The sequence below is a fragment of the Physeter macrocephalus genome, chromosome 9 (assembly GCF_002837175.3).
Source record: "Physeter macrocephalus isolate SW-GA chromosome 9, ASM283717v5, whole genome shotgun sequence".
NCBI classification, from domain to species: Eukaryota; Metazoa; Chordata; class Mammalia; order Artiodactyla; family Physeteridae; genus Physeter; species Physeter macrocephalus.
In genome coordinates this window covers 99,523,703-99,550,760 of record NC_041222.1, presented here as the reverse complement: position 1 = coordinate 99,550,760, position 27,058 = coordinate 99,523,703, and the positions used below count along the sequence as shown (strand labels likewise).

The window sequence follows — 27,058 nt, the reverse complement described above, 5'->3', positions numbered from 1 at the left end:
AAATATGCAGTACTTTCCTCATCCTTCTTTTCTAAATATTTTATAATTTCCAAGTTATTTCCTTTTAACTCAAGGATTAGTTCAGGGTGTACAATTTAGTTTCCAAATATATGGCCTGCTTCTTATACTAGCTTTTCATTTTGATGCATTGTACTTAGAGAACATGGTCTTTATTGCGTTCTTTTGAAATCTGTTGAGACTTATTTTATGGCCTACTGCAAGACACAGGTGAACCCTGGTGCCCTGGAGCACAGAGGCGCCTTTTACAGAATATAACCAAATGGTTCTTTAAAGAATATTTTATCCCAAGGTGACACCGATGCCAACGGTCTGCAGACTACAATCGTTAAAACTTATTACTTGATAAAAATTTTCCAAGACTCCTGCTGGATTTTTTAAAATTTAGAGTTACCTTTAGATTCCTGCATTTATACTCAAACTTTTTACCTGTCATTTCTCATGCATATTATCTGTGGCTATGGGATGTTTTAATACTTTGGGGAATTACTTTATTTTCCCTTAGCATTTATGATACTCAGCTGAAATCTTCAGAAAGAACTTTAAAGAAACTTCAAATTTTCGAAAAGCCCTTTGCAATCACACTGCAATTTTTGACCTGATGAGTAAAGATCTGTGATTTTTGAAATGCTGTGTTTCTAAAAATAAATGAGAAGCTGACCACTACAACTTTGGCACATTTGAAGGCAGTCTTACTTACCTGCCTCAGGACTCTGCATAAACTGGCTAGAACACGTTCTTCTCCCTAGTATATTCCATGCTCTGCTCACTAGCACGCCCCCTTCTCCTGCTCTGCCTGGGTCGGGTGTCACTGAATAACAGCCTTCAGACATCAGGTGGATTAGGAAGAGTGCTCCATCCTGTCAGACTGCAAACCGAAAAGGAGGCTGGGCTTTCAACAGTACATGTGCAGCCACCCATGTTCCTTTCACATTTTATCCAAATATTCCCTCTCTTCCAGCTCTTTTACCTGCTTTTAGACTTTACTCAGAACACAGACACGTTCGCAATCATTTCCAGGGTTACCTCCGTGACTAGGATCCCGGAAAGGTAGACAGGATAGCGAGTGTGACACAGCCATCCCACTTCTGAGATCACATACTGCCCCCCCTCCTCCCCAACTCCTTTGCAGTTTGACAGCTCAAGCTGACAAAGTCACTTTGCCCATTTTAACTTGCTGTAAGGTACACTTTCCTTTTTCTGCATTTAAAGCAGCCTTTTTCTATACAGTTCAAACCACATATCCTCTATTTGGAAATGGCTCTTAACCCATAGGTCTAACCCCTGACCATCTACCTAAGAAAGCTTTAGAAAGACGCATTTCCAACTCCCTGCTGGGTATCTCCACCTGGAAGGCTCCCCGACACTTGAATTCAAAACATCTAATACCTAATTAACCGACCAAGCCAGCATCTTCTTCTGATGTCTCTGTTTTAACTATACTGGAATTTTCCCAGACCCTTAATAGGAAAGGTGAGAATCACCATTTTTCTTCCCTTTTATTTGTCTCAGCCTAAACAGTCTCCTGGTGTCCCGTTATTTGTCCCTCATATTCTCATCCCTTTCCCTTCACCACCCTAGTTCCAGCCAGTTGCTGCCTCTTCAACTGTCCTCCCACCTCAGCTTTGCTCCCTCACGCCCACCCATTGCTTTCAGGTCAATTTCTGTCACAGACACTTTCCAACGTGTCCTTTGTCTTCTTTAAAAACATGAGTAGGTAACATGCAAGAGTCTTAAGCATTAATAACACCTTCTAATCCTATGATTCCACTCCTATGAAGCAGTTGTAGGAAAAATTTTTCAATTGGCAAATATTGATTTTCCAGAAATATTTTAACAGCATTATTTATAATAATAAAAAAATTAAAACAACCTATTCAAAAGTAGAGAACATATTTAATAAATGATGGTCCACCCATAATTTGGAGTAGAGTACTATGTATCCATTTTTCTAAGACTATTTGATTACATATAAAAATATCCAAAATAATATTAAGGGGGAAAAAGCAAAATATTAAACTGTATGAAGAATATGTTCATGTTTTGTTTAGTCTGTTTACACTTTGACAAACAGACTCAAGGGAATACATCAAAATGTTAATAGTGGTTATTAACTCTGAGTAAGATTACAGGTGACTTTTATTTTCTTCTTTATAGTCTTCAGTATTTTCCAAATTTCTGCAAGAAGTATGTATTCCAATTGTCATAATCAAAAAGAAGTTTTTTAAAAATATTTACACAGATTGATAGATACACAGTCTGGAAGGAAACGCAATAAAATATTAGAATAATAGTTGCCTCTGGTTGCTCCCTTTTGTGTTTTTATATATTTTCCAAATTTTCTCTAATGCACGTGTGTTATAACCAACACGATTAAGGCGGTTATTAAAGTTCTAACATCTATACCCTTTCCTCAGCCAAACCAGAACACTCTGTGCCATTCCACCCTCGCTGGCCGTCACGTTACCCGCTCATGCTCTGCATCTTCCGCCTACCTCCACCTTTGGAAACCCTGCCAACCGGCCCTGAGTAATTTCAGATATCACCTTCTCCCTAAGTCTTTCCAGAATGCCATTCAGACATAAAGTGTCTCTTCTTGGAACCCCAAGGCATGTCCAAGCCTCTGCACTCAGCCATTTACATGGTCTGCCTGATGGGATGACTGCTGGCTCCCTGCACCATGAACTAAGAACACAGGGCCCGCCTCTCTGGACCTGGTTTTCCTTCTATCGCCTATCATGGCACCTTGCCGTATTAGGCTGCATGGGGCAGGGGGCAGGGTGGTGTCTAATGAATTGAACTGGAATTCTTTGAAAATTTAATGGACCATCTTTTATAATTATGGTGGACTTTATAATGGAGGTACTCCTAGAAACCATAGTGCCAGTTTATGGAGAGCTCAGATCTTCCTTGAGGCTTCTGAAGTGGAAACCCAGTGATTATATGGAGGGAAAATGTAGTGCTGAACAAAGAAAAAAAAAAGTTCTCATTTCACTTGTCTCTTTGCTCTGCCAAATTCCTGGGCTGTTGGAGACACGGGTTCAGAAGCACCGAAGGCGGTCAGTTTGAGCTAGGTCTATACACTCAAACACTTACAACCTATTCAGCCTCAGGGAAGCTCCTGATACTTTTTTCTTTTCTTTTTCTTTTTCTTTTTAATTGAAGTATAGTTGATGTACAATATTATATAGGTTATAGGTGTACAATACAGTGATTCACAATTTTTAAAGGTTATAATCCATTTACAGTTATTATAAAATATTGGCTAGATTCTTGTGCTGTAGCCCTATACTCTTTAAGTCTTAGTTTCCTCATCTATAAACTAGGAATAGAAACACTACTAATCACAGAGTCACTGAAAGGATTTCATGAGTAACACAGAAAAAGTGTCAAGCATACAGTAGGTACTCAATAAGTGTTCATTTCCATTCTCTTCTCTCACTTTCCCTGCTTGCTCCACCTTCCCCCTCCCAACATACACGTGCACACACTCAACACTCCCTCTCTCAGTCCACCCAAGGTCAGAGCTGCTTCTCCTGTCACCCTTGGTCTCTGAGACGTCACACTGTCCTGTGGGAGAACCCGAGAGCCATCCCCTCCATCCTCAAATGAAACAGAGAACCTCGTGGTCTCATATACAGCCTCTCTGGATTCTGCCAGAACTCTCAGAATTTCTCTGAGCCAGTCTCCCCATTTCCTGAGCATATATCTCTCTGGTTACCACCACTCAAGTCAGACATCCCTTCTCTAACAGCTACTTCTCAGCCCATCACTTTTTTCAGAGCTTAACGGCCCTTCACATTCCTGCCTGATCACTGCCTCCTTCCCGCCTAATGTCACCAGCCAAGTCTTTGTCACCCCAGACCCACAAAGAACATACTGCGAGTTATGTGCCTCTTGACAGCTCACAGGGATGTCTTAAGCCTCAATGTGTCATCTGAAAAAATGAGTAGAACTAAGTTACTTCTAACATCCAGCTTGGTCATTGAATGGTCTGAGGGCTCTCTGGAGAGAATAAGAAGAAGAATTGAAATCTGTTTTCCTCTTTTCTTCTTCTCCTCAACTTTAAATGTGACTTTGTGACTGTGATCGGTGAGCAAATAACATTTTTCCTACAAACAGTACATAACCTGGTATCCTTTACATTATAGGAGGAAAAAGGAAGAAAGGGAAGGGAAAGGTACGAAGGAGTTTACATTTTTCAGGGGTGGCTGGGAGCCACACATTGTACGAGTATCTGTGTGCACGTGGAATCTCTCAATAACCCTACCAGGAAGATGGCATTAGCCCCACTTGAAGGATCAGAAAATGGAGATTCAGAGAGGCTAGGTCACTTGCCCAAAGACACGGAACCAAGGCAGACCTAGGATTCCGACACAGGCATGCCTGGGATTCAAAGCCAACGTTCTTTCCACTGTGCCATTGCCGCACCCCTAGCGACGATCTCAGAAGCTGGTCCACGTGGGACGCTGTGGAGCAGCCTGAGTTAAGAGCCTCCTGCTTACAGATGCAGGACTGAAGGGTGCTTCTGTTGCATCACTTCATCCATTACAGAGAATTCAGTGGCACCTGGTAAATAAGAGGCAGTTCATGTGGCTCTCGTGAAAACAGCATGATTTTTCAGAGCGCTCTGCTAGAATTACATTTTCTGTAATGGTATTTTACTGTATATAAATAAAGTATACGGAGAGTCAATAGCAGAGGCACAGTGCTCTACTCCCAACACATTCCCAAGGCACTCTTTTCTGTGGCTCCTTGTCCTCTGTAAAGGCACAGGGATGACATCCAGATGTTATGACTCTGATGATGTCACATCTGGTCCAGATGAGAGCTCCCACCAGGGCAAGAAACTGAAACCCAGATTCTAGCCACAATCGGACAGGTGTGAGCCCTTTATCAGAAGGTGGAACCTGGGCAGAGATGGGGACTATGCTCGGCTAAATTCTAGAAAGGCAACTCAGAAGACCTGAGACAGACAAGAGGCGGCCAGGCGCTGGTCACAGACACACATTCACAGACCCTGGATGTGTGTGGCTTGGGGTAAATCACTGCTGGTCAGCTGTCCAGCAGAGAACGGGGCAGGAGAAGGGGGATTTGAAGATAATTTTCAGCTCTAAAACGCCATGACTCTCCCAAAGAAGATGAATACAGGAGGTAGAAATGTAAATGAAGTCACAATACACTTCCTATGTTAGCTTTGCTTTTTAGCAAACCTACATCATATTAAATAATTCAACAAGATGCTCTCCTTATCACAACTGACTTGAAAACTACAAAATTTTTAAATACCTTCTGCTAGAAAAGAAACCATACAGCAATCAGAATCTGACTGATATTTTCAGTGTTTAGTGACAATTACCTTCTGTCCACATCAATTCCTAATGCTGCCTTAATTTTATTAAGTATTCTTCGCAGTCTCTCCCCAAATTTAAAACATGCCCATATAGACACATATGCTCCACCGTGCCTCTGTACTGTGATTAATGCCGCTCCAAGTTCTTTATACATGTTGTTGTGTTTCACCCTCGACCCTAGGAATAGCCTCTGAAGAGTAGTAGGTCTTTATTCACCAAGAGGATTCAAGAACCAGAATTCCAAGGTTGTAAGGGACCTGACCTCTCATCTAGCTTAAATGCCCCGCTAGTATTAAAAGCATCATGGCAAATGGCTGGACTGCCCTCCCGCTGGAAGCAGTCCAGTCCACCTCTGCAGATCTAGGGACGGTTAGGAAGCTCTTTCCTACATTGAGCCAAAACCCTAGAGTTTTCCCTCCTTCGCTCCGATCCTCTCCCTCAAGGTCATACAGGACATACATAGCCCCCCTTCCTCATGACAACCTGTCAACCCTTTGACCATCTGAAGACAGCCCTTGTAAGCTGATTCCAAGCTTCTGCATTTGCTCCTCACTCCGCATATTTCTGAACCCACTCACTATGTGTGTCTGGACTCCAGCGTGTCTGGATCCCTTCAAGGACAGTGGAGCCACAACCGCTCGCCAAGTATGGGCTGATGAAGCTGTGGGTTCCCTGGACAGGATGACCATGGCCATGCCAGCACTGTGAAAGCCCAGGCTTCACCAAACCAGCTCACTGGAAGCAGCACGGTTCTCGTAGCTGCTGGAAAGCAAGTGGTTGCTAGCTGGACTAGAGGATAATCGATGACTCATAGACAGCAGCCCCTCAACTCAGGAGAAGCAAACTCCTCCTGAGGACGTGAACACGAGGCTGGAGACAAAGCCGGCTTCGAGTGAGCTGTGCATTTTATCAGGGCCTGACAAATATGCTCAACAGCTCACCTGGGGCAAAGAAAAGAAAGCCTTAAGAAAAAAAAATAGCATTCAGTTTTCCTAGGAAGCATCCTTTAGTATTTCTCTATCTCCTACATATATCTGTTCATGGGCCCTGCCTTCTCTAGGTACTCGCAATTTTGTTTTCCCTTCTACATTGGCTAAGAGATTGATGGGATTTCAGTGAACAAATGACCATGACATTTGCCAGTGGGTGTTGATTAACACAGCAGAATGCCTTCAGTTCCAGCTGACTCCGAAGAGAAAATGTAGGACATGTGGAGGCAGAAAAGAAATCCCAGATGAAGAAGTCTTCCTGAAAGGTCCCCCCAATAATCTGCAACCACAATGTACAATATGACCTTCTTCTTACCTTCCCAGAGAAGGAGAAAAACATAGGGAAGCTAAGGTCAGCCTGGATCATTCCATTGCAACAAGAAGGAATGGTATGGTACAGCTGGGAGGGCAGTTAGTGAAAACCAAGGCTTTTGTGTTACCAGAAGACTTTTGTTGTAGCAGAAGCGGTGAATCTCGGCCACTAGCTTACACCAAATCTCATGGCAAGATCCACAGGGTCCAGACACAACAAGGCAATTCTAATGGCATCATAGACTATACCCTAGGCTACTGGTCCAGTGAATCTGAGGAATTTGGAACCTTCCGTCTTTCCTCTGGCGTGCCCCACTGTCATTTACATTTTTTTCTTCCTGGCATGGATATACGGCTTCCTCTTTCACTTTCCTATCTCTCAACCATTTTTTCTGCCTTGAAAATATCTTCCTTTCAGCACTGCCTGGCATCCAACAGACAGTCAATAAATAGTAGTTCCTTTTGCCTAGCACCTCCGTCCTGTCCACCTCCTCTCCGAGCCCCCTGAATGTCATTCATCCAGCAGGTATCCAGAAAACTGGGCTGGTGACACAGGTACACCACTGAGGAGAAAAACCATCCTCTATAAAATGCACTGGGCCACTGACTGCTAAATCCCACAAAAGCTTCCACAAGTCCCCTGAGACTTCCTCTGAAAGTCTCTCTCTACATCTCTTACTCAACTCTGTGTAAATTAAGTAACAGAATATAAAAAAGTTTCTCCCACTTCCACTGCAGTGGAATCCACTGCAGACAATGTGTTGAGACGGACTTAGACCTGAGTTCAAAGCCTAGCTCTGCGTCTCACTAGCAAACCATTACAATCTGCATCCTGGAATCATCATTTATTAAACGAGGATAGTGATAACTTTCTCACAAGGCAGGTCTCAGTGGGATAGACCATGTACATTTTATAGGGTCGTGCTGGCCATATAGTCGGCACTCAGCAGATAGTAATTTCTTTCTTCTGCTAAACCTGTTCTCACCGTGGTTAGCTGGCGTCACTACCCACCCAGTTAGCCGGGTTGAGGAAATTATAGTTTATCTTAAGAGCAACACGAACCATAGAGATGACAGGACCATGGTTGGATTTTAGAGAGATCACTCAGGCTTCAGTGAGAAGAATGGATTAGAATGATGTGCGATAAGATTTGAAAAGACCAAATTGGAGGCTGTTGCACACACACCCCTCTTTATATCCTTCCCAAACAGCTGTGTTATCTCCTTTTCTGTCACAAGAGACCCTGCTTGGCCCATTAAAACCATAGCCTCAGTCATTACCAGCAAAAATAAAATCTGGTTCCCCTTTCCTCAAGGGCAGGGGTGCTCTTCAAAGGGTGAGGGATGACGATGGCCTGGACCAGAGTGAAAGCAATGAGCATGACGCCCAGGGGACAGACCCAAGAGCCCCCCTGCTAATCTGTCATCGTCTTTCTATCATCTTTCAAGGGGATTGGATTACATCCCTGACCGAGATGCTTCTCGAAGTATAGATATGACCACATCATGCCTTTGCTGGGAAATCTTTGTTTTAGAAGGGCAAATCTCCACTCCTTAGTTCAGCATTCAAGGCCTTGTAGAACCTATTTCCGATCTAGTCAACCAGCCTTTTTTTTTTTTTTTTCATACAACTTCTCACCCAGCCTGTGGGGGGCCTCATCCTAGTGTTCTAACCACTTCCCACACTTTCACACCTTCAGCTGAAACCCTGCTCACCTTGGAAGCGTCAGCAACTCTTCCTCAATCTTTCCCCAGAACTCCTCTTTGTGCCCATGTCCATCAGATAAGATTATCACCTGGCATTATGAGTAGACATTGAATTGGTTTTCTCTCACTGTCTGCCTGCTTTTTGATGACGGGGACTGTGTCTTATTGTCTTTGGGTTAGCAGGGCCGAGTCTCAAATATAGGCCCTTAGTATAAATATTTGTTGGATGAATCAATGGAACCAGAGGAGGAGGAACAATGCCTTCTAAAAGGAGTTGGAGTGGGGAGTGGAAACAGGGGTGGTCTTTGGGCAAAATGGACCTTCCCTGTCGTGTAGACATCTATGTTTATTTAATCTTTATGCCCACTGAAAACTCTTTATTCCTTGGTCCTGATTTGAGCCCTGCCTTTGACCCTCCATATTTGGTATTCATCTTGATTACCTCCCAATAACATTTCCTCAAATTTGAAATGATTACTTCCTCACATACCTATTTCTGCCCCAGTATCTCTCCCTGGGCTCCTTCTGATACTCCAGCTACACATATATCAGACCAACTGACATTGTCTCATAATCACCAAGGCTCTCTTCATTTTTTAAAAAAATATTTTTTCTCCCTGTCCTTCTGTTTGAATAATTTCTATTGACCTGTCTTCAAGTTCACTGATCCCTTTTCTAATGTAAGGTCCTTTCTGTTAAGATCATCCAATAATAGCTCTTTTTAAAAAAATTTCAGATGCTACAGTTTTCAGTCCTAGAAATACTATTTCTTTTTTTATAGTTTACATTTCTCTGCTGATATTACTCTACTACCCCATTCTGTCCATCTTTTCCTGTAAATTGTTTAACGTATTTATAATATCTGTTTTAAGTCCTTGTCTGCTAATTTCAACATCTGACTCTTCTCTGGGCCTGCGTCTATTGACTTTTTTTCTTTAACTATTCATCTTTTCTTTTGTTTCTTCATGTCTGATAAATTTTTTGCATATTAAACACTGTGGATGATATGTGCTAAATTTTGTAACTTTTCTCCAGAAAATGTTGACTTTTTTCCTGGCAAGCAATTAAATCTGGGTCATCTTGATCCTGTGGAAGCTTAGTGTTAGATTTTACAAGAATGGGTTTATTTTGCTTTTTCCCCTTAGTCCTAAGATGTAACCCTTTATCCTGGGTTTACTCCTAAGACATGGCCTTCCTAGAGTTCCAAGGAAAAGCCTAAAGTTTTTACAATTCTCTCTAACTTAGTAGGACCTGAACTCCAGCTTTCTCATTGAACCAAGCAACTGCTGAAATCTCAGCCTTTTAACAGTTGCTTTCTCCAAGGTTTCCTTGGAATCTCACCCTGTACATGCACAGAGCCAGCCACAGATTTGAGGGGAATTGGTACAGAGAGTTTGGGGCTCCCCGCCTCTATTGCTCCTTCCTTACAGAATGTTTCCCATTGATTTACAGCTACTCTAGCAGCCCTTAGACTCAACCTCTGCTTCTTCAGCCTAGTAAGCTAGCCACTTTCCATTTGCACGCTCTCTCTCTCTCTCTCTCTCTCTTTTAAATAAGCAACTGTGAACTAGGAAGTGCCCTCAGGGAAAAGGCTGGTTAAATGTGGTGCTTACCAAGTTCGTTTCCCTTATTTCAGGAACCGTGCTCCCTCCAGATACTGCCCAGAGACCCAACATTTGGGTGCTCTCCAGTCCCTTCAGATAACTGAATTTTTAAAAAATGTTTTGTCTAGAGATAAAATTATTATCAGCTGGAGGTTCAGAAACTTACTCAATTTCAGAAATCTGCTGCCTTACAATTTAAACCCAAATTCAGCTGATAACAAATACCTGACATTCCATCCCAAGAGTTTTGGAAGCTGGAAGAGTTAAGAGATTTATGTAAATGCTGATTTATTTCGTTGATAAGTTTTTAGTCTTATCTTAAGCATTGATTTCACATTTTAAATCACATCACCACAGTCCGCTGACCTGCGCTCCCCTGCACACTTTGCATGTACCAGAAGTACAATCTGAAGTGCTTCTAAACTGTTCAGTGTATTGTGGAACAACCCATTTTGAAGGCAGTCCAATGCACACATTCAACATGATTCTGAATGGTTTAATTCAATCCATTCCATCTAAAAATGCAAGTAATATTGATCTATAAGTAGAGCAATAATAATATCTAAATACTCTCTACAAAGGATTTGTACCTGTTTTCAGCTAATGTATCATGTTAAAGGACCATTTAAATGCTTAATATATGGGGATAGAAAATATTCTATAAGTATAAAGATACAGCATTTAAGAAAGATACACAAGTGCAAGTTAAGCTTTATCATTATTATTATTATTATTATTAATTAAAGACTTTGTGTGTTCAAGCCAGAAGTACTAGGCTAGGAGGCAATACTCTCCTAAATGGTGTCCCTGCTTTTTTTCTCGCCATCCTAAACATTCTGTCTTCAGCACAGCAGCAAAAGTGATTCTTTTAAAAACTAGGTCACATAACGTTACTCCTCTGCCCCAAAACCTGTAAAGGCTCCCCTTGGCATGCAAAGTCAAAGCCAAGGTCCCCACAGTTACCAAAGGCCCTTCATGATTTAACTCCCTCTTCATCTCTGGCCTCAGCTACTCCTGCTCCCTCCTTGCTTGTTACACTCCAGCATACAGGCCTCATGCCAGGCACGCCCCTGCCTCAGGGCCTTTGCACTTGTAGCCCTTCTGCCTAGAATGTTTTTTCCCACAGATCTCTGTATAGTAACCTCCCGCGCCTCTCTTAGGTCTTTGCTTAAAGATGACCATTTCATTGATGCCTCCCTGACTGTCTTATTTTAAATTGCAAACCCCCACCCCACCCCCAACCAGGCATTTCCTCTTCTCCTCACCTGCTTTATTTTAATCAACAGCACTTATCACAGTCTGACATCCCACAACAAATATTTTACCTATTTATCTTATTTTCTGTCCTACCCTACTAGAGTGTAAGTTCCTCGAAGGGAGGTATTTTTTCTGTTTGTCTCCTGCTACAATAAATAATATGATGAGTAAGTGAATAAATTAGTTGAGTGTTGGCTAGACCTAGTTCTACCATTAACTAAGTAGCCTGACCCTGGGACAGGCGCTTAATCTCTCTGAGCCTCTGAGTCTTCTCAGAATTAAATACGAAGAAAAAAATTAAATTATATATATGGAAACATTTTATAACATGAAATTTACTACCCAAATGTAAAAGTTGGTTGTTGGTGGTGGCATTGTTTTTACAGCCACTTCATTACTGGGTTGATTAAAAATGTCCTACATGGAAGAGAAAAAACAGGGATGAAATTTCAGTCCAGTTACCAATGCATTAACAGCCATTGGAGAGCTATTTGCCATTCAGCTGGTGCACCTGTTTCCAGATGTTTGTGTGGGTCACTGAAGGCCTCTGTACTGGCACCAGGAATAAAGCACATGCTATTTGCTTGGGAATCCAGCTCATTTTTTCCATGTGGGAAAGCAAGGCCGGATGCTGAACCTGTGCCTACAGGGCCTTCTCCATCCTGAGGTCACCTTTGCACATTTCTACTACAAAGCTATTAAGGTAAGGCCTAGCCAAAGGACATACTTGCCAATCACGGGTTATTCAGCCAAAAGAAAGGAAGGCTAGGAAGCAGTTCGCATGCATTCCTGACAGCCCAATTGCAGTTCTCACTCCAAGCTCCTAGTGTCATCATATTCCTGAAATTTCCCCAGATGGCCCGCCCCAAATCCACCCTCCCTTAATGTTCCCTATGAGGTGAATACAAACTCTTCCGCTCTTCCCAATGCAAATGTCACTGCCACCTAGACAAAGGTCATACACCAATGAAAGGAAGCCTGGTGGAAAAGAGGGTGACAAGAAATTCTCCCAAGTACTAAATGGACACATGGGTGGTTAGAGAAGCAAGATGAACGCCGCCTTCCACATGGAGACATTTTCATCTTGACCTGACAAGTGACCATCTTGTGGAAATTAAGAAAATGGAAAAGGGTCATCACATAGAAAGGCATTCGAGATTCAATGGACTGCACAGGGGGTTTTAGGGGAGACCAGAGATGTGGCTAAAAAAATAAAATGTCTTTTTCCCACAAACAAAACAGCACTGATTCCTGAGTAGGCATGACTGTGGAAAGCCACATCTGGAAAGCCACATTTGTTCATGATAAGGTCTACCATGAGCTATCATTTAAGTCTTTCCATATTATCATGAGTCTTGGGGTCACAGCTGAGACTTGGAAGGATATATGGTGGAATGTACACCAGAAGGATATCCATCTGGCAAGCACCACTGTTGGTCCCAGCGTCACTGGGCTCAACAAGGAAACTTGGTCTTGGTCAACTACGATCTTTATCTAAGTCTTGGGGCACCGATGACACAAGGGGAAAATGAAAGGTGTTTTGTGGAGTAGCTCCTGGTGTATATGGACACCGGGGTTTCTGCTGTCCCTCCAGACACGAGAGTTTAGGAAAAGTTCACAGGGTCTTTCATCATTGTTCACACTATTTTGGCCAAAGGCATGCCAAGCTAAACGATCGTTTCTCAGCATGGATCAAACATGTCACTTCAACTGAATCTCATTTCCTAGGGTTTCAGTGCTAACATTTCCAGTTATCCCTGGCAAAAACAGAACTGGCACTGTTTGATTTTGATTTCCTTAAAAAAACTATACGTTGTATTGGACGTAAGAAATTTCATTCATAGGAATTACTTTACTTTTATTTACTTTATTTATACACTGCATCATTCCAAAAGAAGAATTTGAGACAACTTACCAAAAACAAACAAACAAACAAACAAAAAACTCATGAAGTAATAAATAATGAAAATAAAATGAGAGAAAAAAATAAGTGAGCCAGTAAATAGTTTCCCTTCTTGAATCCCACAATGTTTGGCAGGGAGAACCACAGATAGTTTTACCTGTTCTGTCTGTGAAAACTGGAAAGCAGAGAAAACGCACTCTGATAAACATGTCTCCTGCTACCCTCCAACGCATTCACAATATTAAGCCAAAAGCATGAGAAAGAGCTCCAGGTGAAAGAGGCCAGCTGTTAGTCTTTGTAGTGGGCAGCATTCCTGAGGCTTTGTCATTTCTTGGCTGCTTAGCCATTTTCACCATTTTGAGACTCCGAAAGCATGCCACATCCAGAAGCAAGCCAGCCCCCAGCCCTCAGGCCCTCTCTGCAGTTGCTTTTTCGTCCTGAGCTGCTGAGGTTCAAGACTGGGATGCCCACGGGAGCATGTCCCCTGGTCTCAAGATCTGGGGCGAGAACAGGAGAGAAGATGGCTGCCCCTTAGATCCAGCTTTGCTGGAGACATAACCTTCTGTCACCTGACTATGTGCCTATTTCTTTGTTTTACCCAAATCTGTAGAGGCAATCTGTCTACCGTGATTCTATTTTCAAACGTTTGACCAAATGGTTACAAATTTCAATAATTTGATTAAATGCCCAAGAGAAAATGGTCATTCAGTCAAATTAAAGAGGTTTCCATCACTTAAGCAACTATACTTATATACGCTTCTGACTCATGAACATACATTTAACCCATGCTCAGATAACACGGAGCAAAACGGTAAACCCAGGAAAAAACGAAGCTGCTTTCCTAATCAACTGGAGGTCAAGGTAACCTAATAGTTGATAAAGAGAAACTTCTCTTTTTAGAAATATTCCAGTTCATAAATAAAGGGAAATGCAAGAATTTAAATGTCACCATCTTGCAGCTTCTAATAAAATAATAGGTCAAGGCAATGATCATTAGGGGCTGCTAATTTCACCAAAAGAAAGAGAACCAGTTATTAAATGCCTCCTGGATGGCTTACACACCCCACCTATGGATTCTGATCAGGCCTCTAACTCCCAATTTGTAGAAAATACAGAGGCTTTTCAAGCATGCTCATTCAATCCAGACTGACGGAGACAGTACAGAATAAATGATCTAGTTTCTTAAACAAATAAATTATAAGGAAAAACAGGGGTGGGGGGTACTTACCTGGTGGTGCAGTGGTTAAGAATCCGCCTGCCAATGCAGGGGACACGGGTTCGAGCCCTGGTCCGGGAAGATCCCACGTGGCGCGGAGAAACTAAGCCCGTGCGCCACAACTACTGAGCCTGCGCTCTAGAGCTTGTGAGCCACAACTACTGAAGCCCGTGCACCTAGAGCCCGTGCTCCTCAACAAGAGAAGCCACCACAATGAGAAGCCCACGCACCGCAACAAAGAGTAGCCCCCACTTGCCAAGACTAGAGAAAGCAAAGACGATCCAACACAGCCAAAAATAAATAAATAAATTTTTTTAAAAAGAGAGGTGAATCTAGAGATTAAAAGAGACTATTTATATCAACCAATTGCAGTGTACGGACTCTATTTGGACCTTGATTCAAACAGGTGGTTTGAAAAAACATTTATGAGACAATAGTGGAAATATGGATTCATGGGATATTTGATGATGCTAAGGAACTATTTTTTTAGGTGTGATAATGGCGTTGTGGTATGTTTTCTTAAAAACTGCTCTTAAAAAGAGGTGTGTGCCAAAATATTCCTGGATGAAATGATCTGATATCTGAGACTTACTTTGAAACAACCTGGGATGAAGAAGAGACAGTGAATGGAACTACAGATGAAGCACATTATCCCTGAGTGATAACTGCTGAAGCTGAGTTAGTGAGGCTTCACTATATTAGTCTACGTTTATGTATGGCTGAAATTTTTCACAATAAAGAATGAAAAAATAAATATTTTTTAAAACTCCACTGAAAGAAATAATATTGACAGAAAATTCCCTAAAAGTTATCTAGTCCATCGATTGTTTTAGATACAATACAAGTAACTTCTTTCCGGGTTAAGCCAGGGAAGCACACTGTGGCACCCGTGGAGGGAAGGTGGACCGAATTGTTCCTGGTGGATGTCAGGAGCCCAAAGAGAAGAGTGGTGTGACCAAGGGCTCGTGAATCTCCTCTCAGTGCTCACTCTGAGGGCGCTGTCAGCAGTACTGCTGACTGTCTTATATCACAGTGTCCTCCTTATAAGTACCCTGAAAGAAATTTCTTTCTGGTTCTAGAATCAAGAAATTTTATGGTTCCCCCAATCATGTAGATTTTCAGGATCATTAAGTAAAACTGAAAATCACCACTTCACACCCATTAGGCTGGCTATTCACAAATAAAAATAACAAGTGTTGTCAAGAATGTGGAGAAATTGGAACCCTGTGCTTTGCTGACGGGAATGTAAAATGGTTCAGTCTTTGTGGAGAATGGTATGCAGGGGTTCCTCAAAAAAAGAAGCAGGGAATTATCATATGATCCAGCAATTCCACTTCAGGATGTATTCGCCAAAAGAACTGAAAGCAGGGTCTCAGAGAGATATCTGTACACTCATGTTCATAACGGTATCATTCACAATAGTCAAAATGTGGAAGCAACACAAGTGCCCGTTGACAGGTGAATAGATAAACTAAATACGGTATGTGCACACAATGGAATATTACTCAGCCTTAAGAAGGAAGGAAGTTCTGACACATGCCACAGCTTGGATGAACCTTGAGGCCATTATGCTCAGTGAAATAAGCCAGTCACAAAAGGACAAATAGTGTAGGGTTCTGCTTATATGAGGGACCTGGAGTAGTCAAACTCATAGAGAAGGAAAGTCAAACAGTGGCTGCAGGGTCTGTGGGGAGGGAAAATTGAGTGTTATTATTTAATAGGTATAGAATTTCAGTTTGGAAAGACAAAAAGTTCAGGAGATGGATGGTGGTGATGGTTGCATAACAATGTGAATGCACTTTTTAAGTGCACTGAACTGTGCACTTAAAAATGGTTAAAATGGTAAACTTTATGTTATGTATATTTTACCACAATCCTAAAAAACTGAAACCAATCACACAACCAATTGATCTTCATGTTGCCGCTAGGAAATACAGAGCCACATTTGTGGCCAAGTTTTATAAATTATATAGTATTATAGCATGCCCTCTTTGCATATTTTACTTCTCATATTTTTCTTTGGTCTAATATTCACCTAATTCTAATGTATGTTATTTTGCCATTTCTTATATATATTTTAATTTTCCCTCATTTCATTTTACAGCAAGGCCCAAGAAACTTGTCTAAAGTCACGCACCAGGATCTATCTGACTCCAAAGACCTCAGTGAATTCTGAATTCTCTGGGGACTTCTCCACAACTTTTGGTGGGCAGGGCATGCTTACTTTCTGGTTCTTACAAGCATTCCATGTAGTTGAGGTTGATGGATACGTGCTCTCCAGACAAGTGTCACTTTGTCAGACCCCATCTGACCCACTCCTTCCTACTCGGGGTGCAGTTCCTTTCTCTTGGCACAGAAATCCCCACCCGCACTCCTGCTGCCGCGCCGTCACCCTCCCCACCCCAGGACACCCTCTCCAACACCACGCCTGTGCCTTCTCGAGCAGGACCAGGGCCGTCCCGTGCAGTGCCACACAAACCAAAAGGAATTTTCAACACAGGCTCTGAAAAGCCTCTTCACCTTTACCTATATGATCATCAGACCTTTCCATACTCAAAAAGGAAATGTGATCATCACACACGCAGAAAAGGTACATAAACTAAAATGTGTCCTACATGCCTCCGGACGACCAGTTACTGTCCCTTAAAGGTGCTTCAGATCACCATGGAAGGAAGGCCTATTTTTGTTTCCCCAAATGCCTCCTCACTTAAGAAGTCTGCGCCAGTTAGCCACCTGCTGTTCTAAGGCTCTTGTGAATTTAGACTGTTTAGTTAATTACAAACACATTTCAAAGTCATTCTTTCTGGCCTTTTTCCTAGAATGAGTGACTGCAGCTCCACAGCTCACAGAATGGTCTTCAATAGTTTTCAGTCAAGGTTCAGGGAGAAATATGCCACACCGGGATTTGATTATTTACCAACATAATGTTGGATCCTAGCCAGTGAGACACCAATATATTTTCCATTGAAGTCGGACGTATTGCCTGCTGCTTTCAATGCTGTTTTCTTGGCTGGCAGACAAAGTAACTGCGGCTGTTTCTAATTCACCTCTAATTCAAGTCGGGGGGAAAGATATCTTATGACTGGTTCATCTTACACTGATCTCTTCTCCCTTGGGGTACAGAAGGTGAGCCCCCCAGAGTGGGGCCTGCCTATGGGCCTCTGACAGCCACTGGCCTCTGCTCTGGGATCAGCCCTTCCACACAGCTAGTCAGGAAAGAGTCTAGCAAATCTTGGCCCCCTGGCTAAAAACAGAGAAGTGTAACAAGATCATAGCACACTTTCATGATGTCTTGGATTGTCTCTTGCTCCCTCTTGTTTGAAGAGCCCAAGAGAACCTGACTTAGAGAACAGGTTTTGCAGTGGTTTGAGTTCCCAGAGCCATCGCTATCAGGCCAGTAGGAACCTAAAAACCTACAGCGACCCTAAGAATTCGCAGAGGTACTTCTGCTGTGGTTGCTTGGTATCCATCAATTCCTGACCACTACCGTTTCTCACTGCAGAATTTTACCTCTCACCAAACAGCCAGGATATGGGTTTCTAAATGATACAATCAAAGAATTTAGAGTTCGGAGTAATTTTTCCAAAGAGGTTTAACACTCTGAAACAGAGAAAATTCTCATTAACTGAGAAGAAAGGATCTTAAAGGCTATTTACTTCCACTTCCCAACTGGGTAGGAACGATCTCTCATTTGAATACCTCTACTGATGGAGAGTTCACTACCCTACATCATTGGACAGTATTAGTACAATATTAGAATTGCAAGGGTATAATCAGATCATTCCCCATCTCTTATTGAAACGCCACCAGCCAGGTTTTATAAATATGAATTAACTGTTCATTTCAAGTCATTCGGAAAGAATATAACAATGTTTACTGAGTAAAATCCTGGAAGTTAGTGTAACTACTGGTGTTGATGCTATATGGTACATAATGTAAGTCTACTGCATTGGAATTTTTTTCATTTGTCTATTTCATTTTATATCTCTAAGTTCAACTTTACTCAATGTGTACTTATTATTCCTGACACAATGTCTTATAATATACACTCTCATTAGAGGGCGACATTATATGCCATGCGCCTGAGCTCCTCCAGGTGTGCACCTCATTATTTTAACATAATTTTTACCAGCACCCTTTTCACTCTCAAAAGTATCCTAGTCGGGATGATAAGTGTTATGGCCAAGTACTGAACTCGAAAGTTTTAAAAAACTGTATTTCGTTTTTTCAAACTGTACTAAAACTCTTCACCAGTTAAGACTGGAGCCCCCAACCCCTGACTTCTCTGCACTCTCCTCAATTAATAAATGTCTATTTTATTTGGAAATGATAAATCTTCCTGACTATGGAGTACTTTGAATAAAGTGAATAGCTGCTCCGTGCTTAAGAACGACCACCACAGAGAGGCCGGAGGATTGCTTCCTGCGAGGACGCAGGGCCCCTCCGCCAACAGGATGTCACTTTCCTGAAGTTATCGCAAGCCAGAGAGGACCGTTCTAAGTCAGGCACAGCGTGCTGGCAAGTGTCACGTGGATGTCCTCGTGCCAGAGAAAGCATTCCCTCTACTTGACCACATTTCTTTCATCTTGGGGTGCCTCAGTTTCTCCGTCTCTAAAAGAGTACAGTGGTGCCCACTTCACAGGGCTGTGGTGGGATTAAAGGGATGGCGGACATAGGGCACTCAGCCACCTGGAACAAGGACATTCAGTAATTGCAAAATGTTCGGCTCCGCTTCTCCCGCCTGTGAAAAAGGGGCTCCCACTGACTTGAAAGAGAGCATCACACACAGACGAGTAGGAGCCCACCGGGACAGCAGGCCTATTACCCTCATTATCATTGTCCTAAAGTGCAGAGGAGAGAAAAGGGCAACAGAAAGGCTAAAGAACCGTGATCACAGAAAAACAAGACAAGGATAAAACTGACTGGGCCATGAAAGAAAACCTGAAAAAATGAACGTCTTTTTGTTTTAAAAATAATCTGTGAAGATTACATGCCAGAAATAGCTTTTAAGGAGCCATCTGTATATTCTCTGGTCACTTGATATAATAACACATTCATACATTTTTCAGAACGGAGCCTGCCCTTGACCCTCACTCTACCCTTCCTTACATCATCCACCCTAAGCTAAATGCTAATGGCCGTTCGTTCAGTGGCCACTTTCAGAGTGGATTAAATTTAAAAGTTTCTATTTAGACAGCATTCTGTAAGGTACATTCAAATGATTAACCAATAGATAATGAAACTGAAACCGGTGATACTCTTTTGGCATAAAATACTGACTTCCCAGGCTGAGGAATGAGTTTGGACAAGTAGAAAGTGCCACTGTTACTTTGGTGATCTCACAGTCAAGTCAATGTAAGACATTCTCCTGCACATTAATACCTGCTACTAAAATCAAATGGGGGAAAACGATAAATAGTAGGAGACGTCACTGCAAGCAGTATTTTCCTGGCAAAAGCCGTGTCTCGAGAGTCCTTCAGAGCACTCTGGGAATGCATCGAAATTCACAAATCAATTTGCTAAATTGGCTTGGCTGGAAATCATGCGTTTGTGCATGGATCCAGCTGAAAGGCATTTCTGACTCTACCAGGCTCTCCCAGGACTCCTGTAACCAGGCCAAGAGTCAGGGGACATGGTAAAAAGAGCGTGGACTTCCGGTCTGGTAGACCTGGGCTCAAATTCAAGCTCCACCATCTCTGGCTGAGGGACCTGTGATAAATCACGTGAGCTCTCTGAGAAGGCGATTATGTAATCCTACCAGCCTTACAAGGTGCTGAGAGGATTAGATGCCCAAGATATGTCAAAGAGGTGCGCTTAGTTTGACTTTTCAGGACAGCTATAAACAACCCAAATGACAGAAGCCCACCCCAAAACCCATCCACTCCCTCACTCCACCGCAGGCCAGGTGGACAAGCCATATCAAGTGAGGACAGCTTTGAAAACACAAATATAAAATGCTGGCACACACTTAACCAAAACAGGGGCCTTCCTTTAAGTATCTGGAAGAGCCAAACAGCAGTTCTAATAAGGCAAAAATCCTTAGATGTCAAGAGATATTCTATTTTATCACCTGTATCGTTCTGCACTGGTAGCAATTATGCACAGGATTCATTTCTTTTAAAACCACACCCCTTGGCCATTCACAGTGGGCTTCCCAGGGCTGCCTGAGGCCAGATGAGCCTTCAGCCCCAAGGATGGAAGATGCAGAAGCCCAGGGAAGGGTCTCAGAGCAGCCCGTCAGCCTTCCCATTCTACAGGTGAGAAAACTGAGGCTTGGAGAGGGGACTTGCTTGCCCAGAGTCAAACAATGAAGGCCTTGGGTTAGGATTTTTAAGAAAGCCACTCTAAACCAAACCTTTGACAAAATAATAGTAATAATAATCTCGCCACGGGGCTTTATTCACTGGTATTTCCAATTCTGTGGCAAACAATGTCATCAGTCCTTTGGGAAGGAGGCTTTCCTCCAATACCACAACAGGGGGAAATCTATGACAGGTCAGTCTCATTTTACATTTCCCAGTATGACATGGAACCTAGTTTCTAACCTAGTTTCTAGGGGTTCACAAATCTGAAAGACAAAATAAAATCATCAAAAGAACCCTTTGAACATTGATGTGACATTTGTTGTCCCCTGGTAACAGACACTGTGCTAGGCCTACAACTTAAGTAAAATGGCATCATCTGAACGTAATTTCTCAGAGGAAAATTAACAAATCAAATAGTTAGCAGACATCTTACAGTGACCATTGATGCTTTTTTCTTCAAAAACCAAATTCTCCATTTAAATTTCTGAACATAATAACTCCTAATCACTGACCAATACATTTTAAAAGGTGACAGCCCATACAGAGCAAGATATACAAACACCTAGGCAGAAGAGGGTCCCTGTCTCATAACTCCCCAACTGTTAATCATCAGTGATGACTAACTCTGGAATTAGGGAAACATTTTATCCTGAATATGCTAATTTAGAGACAGTGTTGTCAGGAGGCTAACTTCTGGCTCAAAGACACTTCAACGCCTAAAGCAGTTTTACATCGAAAGCCCTTGTAGGAGACTTCCATCAGGACCAGGGGAAGACGGAAGCTGGAGGGGTTCATGAAGAAAGGGGAATTCAGGTTTTTAGGATGAAAGAGATCATAGACTCTGTCTAAAGGCTAAGGGGAAGGAACCAGAAGAAACAAACAAACAAAGGAATATGCTCAATTCATAATGGAAGAGAAAGAGACCATTCAATTAGATTATTGATTTTTATGGAATAACATCTCAAAATTCCGTGAATCCCAGCTTTAATAAAGATATATATATATGTGGAAAAAAAATCCTTCCTGGGAAAGAAAAACTCAACTCCTAAATTATCAGGTTAATTCACTGTGTGGACATACGAAATAGTAAATACACAGTTTGATATTTGATTTGCAAAGTGAGAAAGGAAAGCATACTAAATTCTATAGAATGAGCTTTTCTGATCCCAGATATACTAAGAACTTGATAGTTTTCTGGCTGCAACGACTTGTAAATATCTAGAAGAGCCCAGATTTTGAAGCCCTGAGGACACTTGCTAAAACTCAGAAACTTGGCACTAGTCTTTGCACACAATTTGGGTTTTCTTTCAGAGTTGTTATCTTACCAAATAGAGCCATCTGTGTTCCCTCTGGGAAAGGTTCAACTGTTCTGTTGCCATTGACATGATGTTTGGCTAGAAAAAAAAAAAAAAAAAGAAGAGAAAGAAAAAAGAAATGCAAGTTAAGTGTAAAGTTCTACACACATACTAACACATGGCATTAAATGTGTCAGAGAGCCTAGTTCTCATTTTTAGTTAGCAACGGTACCAAAGCTCACCCTCTGAAGACAGTTTCAACTATTTTGTTTTTAATCTCAGTTACAAAAGAGCCTAGAGATGGCCTGATTCAGGCATGTCATTTTACAAGTGAGCGCGCCCAGACCCAAGCACGTGCAGAGCCGTGCAGCGGGGGGCAGCAGAGCCAGCCCAGCCTGGAAGCTCCTGACTCCTGGCCAGAGGGTCCCCTGTGTGCCAGGCCGTGCCCTGGAGGACAAGGAGAGCTCGGGATTCCAGGGCGCATTGAGGTGGCTTCCCCTGAGGACCCCTGACGATCAGAAGTCAAGCGAGCTGTAAAGACAGCAGAGTAAGCCTGGGACCAATTTTTCAAGAAGCAGAATAGCAGAAGACATCATTTCACAAGTCAAGCACTGTTCCAGGGGCCAGAGATGCTTGCCTTTTAAAGACCAGACAGACTTTCATTCCAGTGCTTCTTACTACTCGTCATCCACCCTCGTCACCTCCACCAATCATCCTTCCCACCCGAGTGCATATCAAGGACTTAGAAATAAAAAGTGACCAGCTTATGGTTTTCCAACATTAACTTATTTTTATAACCCCCAAACTGCAACCAGATAGAGAAGATCTGAGCATGGTCCATCTACCAGTAGTCTAAGAAGATCCTCAGGAATGTTTGAATATGGGCATTTATGTTGAAAATACATAAGAAAAGAATGGCTAAAACACTTTGACACTGCATCATGGTGCACTTATATTTTGATTTCATGGCTCACATTAGATTTATTGAGCTCTGGCACAGGGCTCGGCACCAAAGCTAGGCTCTGAGACATTTAGAGGGGAAGACTGACATGGCTCTTGCCCTCAAGGAGTGTACAATTATCTTCAAGAGGTAAAAATTTCAAGAGCGAACTTTACCAGAAAGCTTCCAATTGTATGCTAAGTCCTGGAGTGGGGACTAAAGGTACTGTAAGAGTTTGCAGCAGAGGGACAGCAAGCTGCAAGGCCGAGCCAGGGCCTGGAGGAACTGCAACTAGTGTCGAGTCTAAAAGGAGGAGCAGGGTTTGGAAAGGCAGAGGGTGAGGGAGCAAATCGAGTGAGAGCCAGGAGTAGATGCAACCAAGGCATCATCCTGGGCCAGACTAGAGTCTAGTCTGGGTGCCGTAGAGGAGACATGTTGGAAGCAATGGCACTTCAGGAGGGATGGGTAGGCAGGCACCAGGTCTTGAGAACCCCATCCAAATCCATGGGAACCCTAGGCAGCCTCCGCAGCACTACCGCAAGTATTTTAGAACCTGAAGGCTTACGAGGCTCAGCCTAGCTAGACGATCCCTTCAGGATACCGTCAGTTCAGCGGCTTCCACGGATTCTTGAGGAATGGTGGCACGACCTGAGAACGGAATAGCTGGGAGAAGGCGAGGAGCCAGGCTGAACCAGAGAACAAGCCTCACAGCCTCGAGGCCCCAACTGGCACCATCAGCAGATGCAAGAGGGAAGGTCACAGGTGGCCCTGGGACCTTGGACAGTGCTCAGATATGGTCAGGACCATTGGTTACTGAATCCAAAGGAACGTGATGGGGCTCCACGAGGAGGCCACAGCTCTGTTCTACAGTTAGGACCCCAAAGGCCCTGTCAGAGGCTTTAAAACGTTTGCCTTTATACATATCAAGAGTCGTAAACCCATTCAAACTCTAACCCACTAATCCCCCTAATAAAAATTTAATCTAAGGAAAAATGCGCGCGAGAAAAAAAAAAAGGTGGTAGACATAAACGTATTTATTAAGGTATTACTGGTAATAAAGAAATCTTTAAAGCAACTAAATATCCAGAAACAGAGAAATAGCTTAGAAAATTATAATTCGTGATTTATCACAAGCCCGGAATATCATGCAACATTTTAAATATAGAATTGGAGAGATACATTGAAATGTGAAAAAATATTTGGGATAACAGTAAGTGAAAACAATGCTATTACACGCTGAATGTAGACTATAATAACAGCTAACAAAAATATGAATGCTTATGGGAAAAGACTGGCAGAGAAATATGCAAAAACAAAAATAACTAGGAAGATTATGCAAGATATTTATCTCTATCAATTGTCTTTGTCATTGTCAGATGCTTATTTCCTAGATGAAAATATGTTTGTTTGGATTTTTTAAGTCAACAAAATTATAGATTTCTAAAATTTTTTCTGCAGTACTTAGTTTCCCAGGACAGTCCATCAGGACTTATGTATAGTCCAGTCGAAACACTACACACTTACCATAAAGAGTGTGGCCTATTTGACATCTCCTCTGGGACAGCTCAAAAGCACCTCCAATGCAGCAGGATATCCTTCCACTCCAAACCTGACCCTCTTCCATCATCACTACCTCTGGGAATAGGACCACCATCCTCCTACTTTCTAGGCATCCTTGCCCATTCTCTCTCCTAATCTATCACCAAATCTGGCTAATTTTGCTTCCAGATATCTTTAGAATCCTTCCTCTTCTTCCCTTCACCATCCAAACCACCCTAGTCCCAACTCTCATGGCCTCTTTGCCTGGACTCCTACAAGCACCTCTAGCTCTTCCACATCCCCTTTCTAATTCATTCTTCTCAGTGTCGCCACAATTATCTTTTAACTCTGATTATATAACACAAAGTCCCCGACCCTCTCCGCCACTTTCCATGGCTTCCCACTGCTCTTAGGCTAAAGTCAGAACTCTTTCATGCAGCTTCAAAAACCCACATGGTCTGGCCACCTCAGTCCCTCATTCCCTCTACTACAGTCAGAGCTGCACCTGACACTTGGTCATTATTCCAGCAAGTAGGCTACAAGCTCAGAGAAGGCAGGGCTCATATTGGTTCACTGTTTCCACAATTACAGCACACTGTGGGACCCAGCATAGGTGTTCAACAAAGAGTTGCTAAATTAACGAAGGAAAACAAACTACTAAAGTCTGTCCAGCCATTATGAAAGATATATTATTTGATACGCTAAACATATATCTCTCTTTATATGTACTTGTGTCCCTTACACAAAAATGATGATTGAGAATGGCCACTCAGAGTCTCCCCAGCCAGGTGGCCTGGAGATCAAGGAAGTCCTCTGTTCTAGTCTTTAAAGGCCACTCCTCTTCCCTTCCCATCCACCTACTCTCATCTGAGAAAATGGATGTGGAAAGACTGGAAATGCTACCCGGAGAGGAAGGAGGATTCACATGCAACTCTCTCCTCAGTGCCAAAGTTCCCCGGGACTCTGTCTTATCTTTCATTCTAGAGCCTGAGGCCCAAAGATAACAAGCCCTGTTAACTTGATTTTGCATTTTTCTCCTGAACCACAGCTGAGCCTTACATCAGTCCCTGGACAGCAAAGACACAGCATTAGCCAAGGAGAGACAGCACAGTATCCAGGGCTAAGGAACAAAACTGCCTGACCCTGAATCTCAGCTCTTCCCCTTCCTAGCTGTATGACCTTGGCTTAGCAACTTAGCCTCGTTGTGCCTCAGTTTCCTCATTTGTAAGGGTTTCCTCATTTGTACCTACTTTGTGGGTTGCTTTGAGAATCAAATGAGTTAATTTATGTAAAGCACTTAGAACAGTGCCTGGCATGCAGTACACATTACTTAACTGTTAGGTTAGTATTACCATTTACATGTGAACTTTGTTTTTCACAAGATCTGAGTCAGGAATGACAAATACATGGCACATAATTACTTCTCCTCCACTTTCATGCCCATGGCAGACATCATTAATCAATCACAGCAGACTTTCATGATCCCCAAAGAGGACCACAAAATCTTTTCTCAACTTAGCACCCCACAGAGTCTCTTATTCCTTCGGCGGGGCATGTGTGATGAAATCACTTTGTTATTCCTGGTCTAAGTGAATAAAACAGAAAGACGGTACAAAGAAAAGCCATTTTCTTTCTCATTTCTACATAATACATTGCAATTTTTAAAAAGACTCTTTGAAAATCTCCAAAACTCTATACAGCTTTACGGATAAAAGAATGGAGGAAAATCTGAGTGCTACTTTCCATTCCATGAGGAGAGAACGGGGAGTTGTTAAAAACCAAGCAATGGCAGTGCTAGTCCTGCAAACCGAGGGCATTTTTCCATTGAAACTCTGCTGAGGCAAGTACAGGACTTGGGGGCCAAAGAACCAGAGACCCTTTAAACATATTCTAAAGGTCAAATAAGACTGGGGGTGGGGAGACTCACCTGGGAACCTAATCAGCATTTGTAATTTTTTTTTTCAAAATTGGTGGCATATTTCACCACGGAAACAATCAAACTGACTAAACAGAAAAGTCACTCATTGGTTGGGCACTAACTATTGATTACTAGCAGAGCATGACACGGAAACAGGAGGGGGTCCGTGACAGGGACATCTGTTGCCTGGCCACAGCAGGGTGGATGCCTCCCATCTGGCTGGGTGGGCTCCGTGGGAGCATGTTCTAAAGCCCCACGCTCCAGGAGGACAACCTCTACTGATGGCCATGACGTGTCCTCAGTCAAGGGCATGTGAGGACGAGGAACAGATTTCCATTTATCTTGAAAGCCCAGTGCTCGAGGAGCAGCGAGGTTAATTAGAGCACGATTGGGTCAAAGTCAACTATCGGAGAGATTTTGAAGGGGATTTGGGGGGCACTTCAAAAGCTTTAGAAGATGATGCTGACGCTGTTTCTTGTTTTGCTTTGTTTTATGAGAATGTCTAATGCACTTCAGACTTTATGACTGTTCTCTTCCTTCAGAAAAATACAATAAAACAGTTCAATAATGCACCCGCAATAATGCAAATGCAGACATAAACCAACCGGTGATTAGCGCCACGTCCTGTGCTCAAGCTGAGAGCTAAAGTTCCTATCTTCTGGGTAAGGTTGTCGGGGGGACTTATAGGTAAATGGCAGGGA

General features: G+C 42.6%; 1 protein-coding gene across 5 annotated transcripts in view; it reads right to left on the bottom strand.

Annotated features, from left to right (window-relative positions):
* MSRA (methionine sulfoxide reductase A) overlaps positions 1–27,058 on the bottom strand; it is a 388,589-nt gene that overhangs the window by 217,605 nt on the left and 143,926 nt on the right. For all 5 annotated transcript variants that reach the window (XR_008618287.1, XR_008618289.1, XR_008618288.1 and 2 more), the window contains exon 2: positions 21,991–22,059. Coding sequence is in view for 2 of the 5 variants with exons in the window: in XM_055087349.1 (XP_054943324.1) it covers positions 21,991–22,059 (69 nt within the window). In the remaining 3 variants the exon portion in view is untranslated. The remainder of the gene's footprint in view (positions 1–21,990; positions 22,060–27,058) is intronic.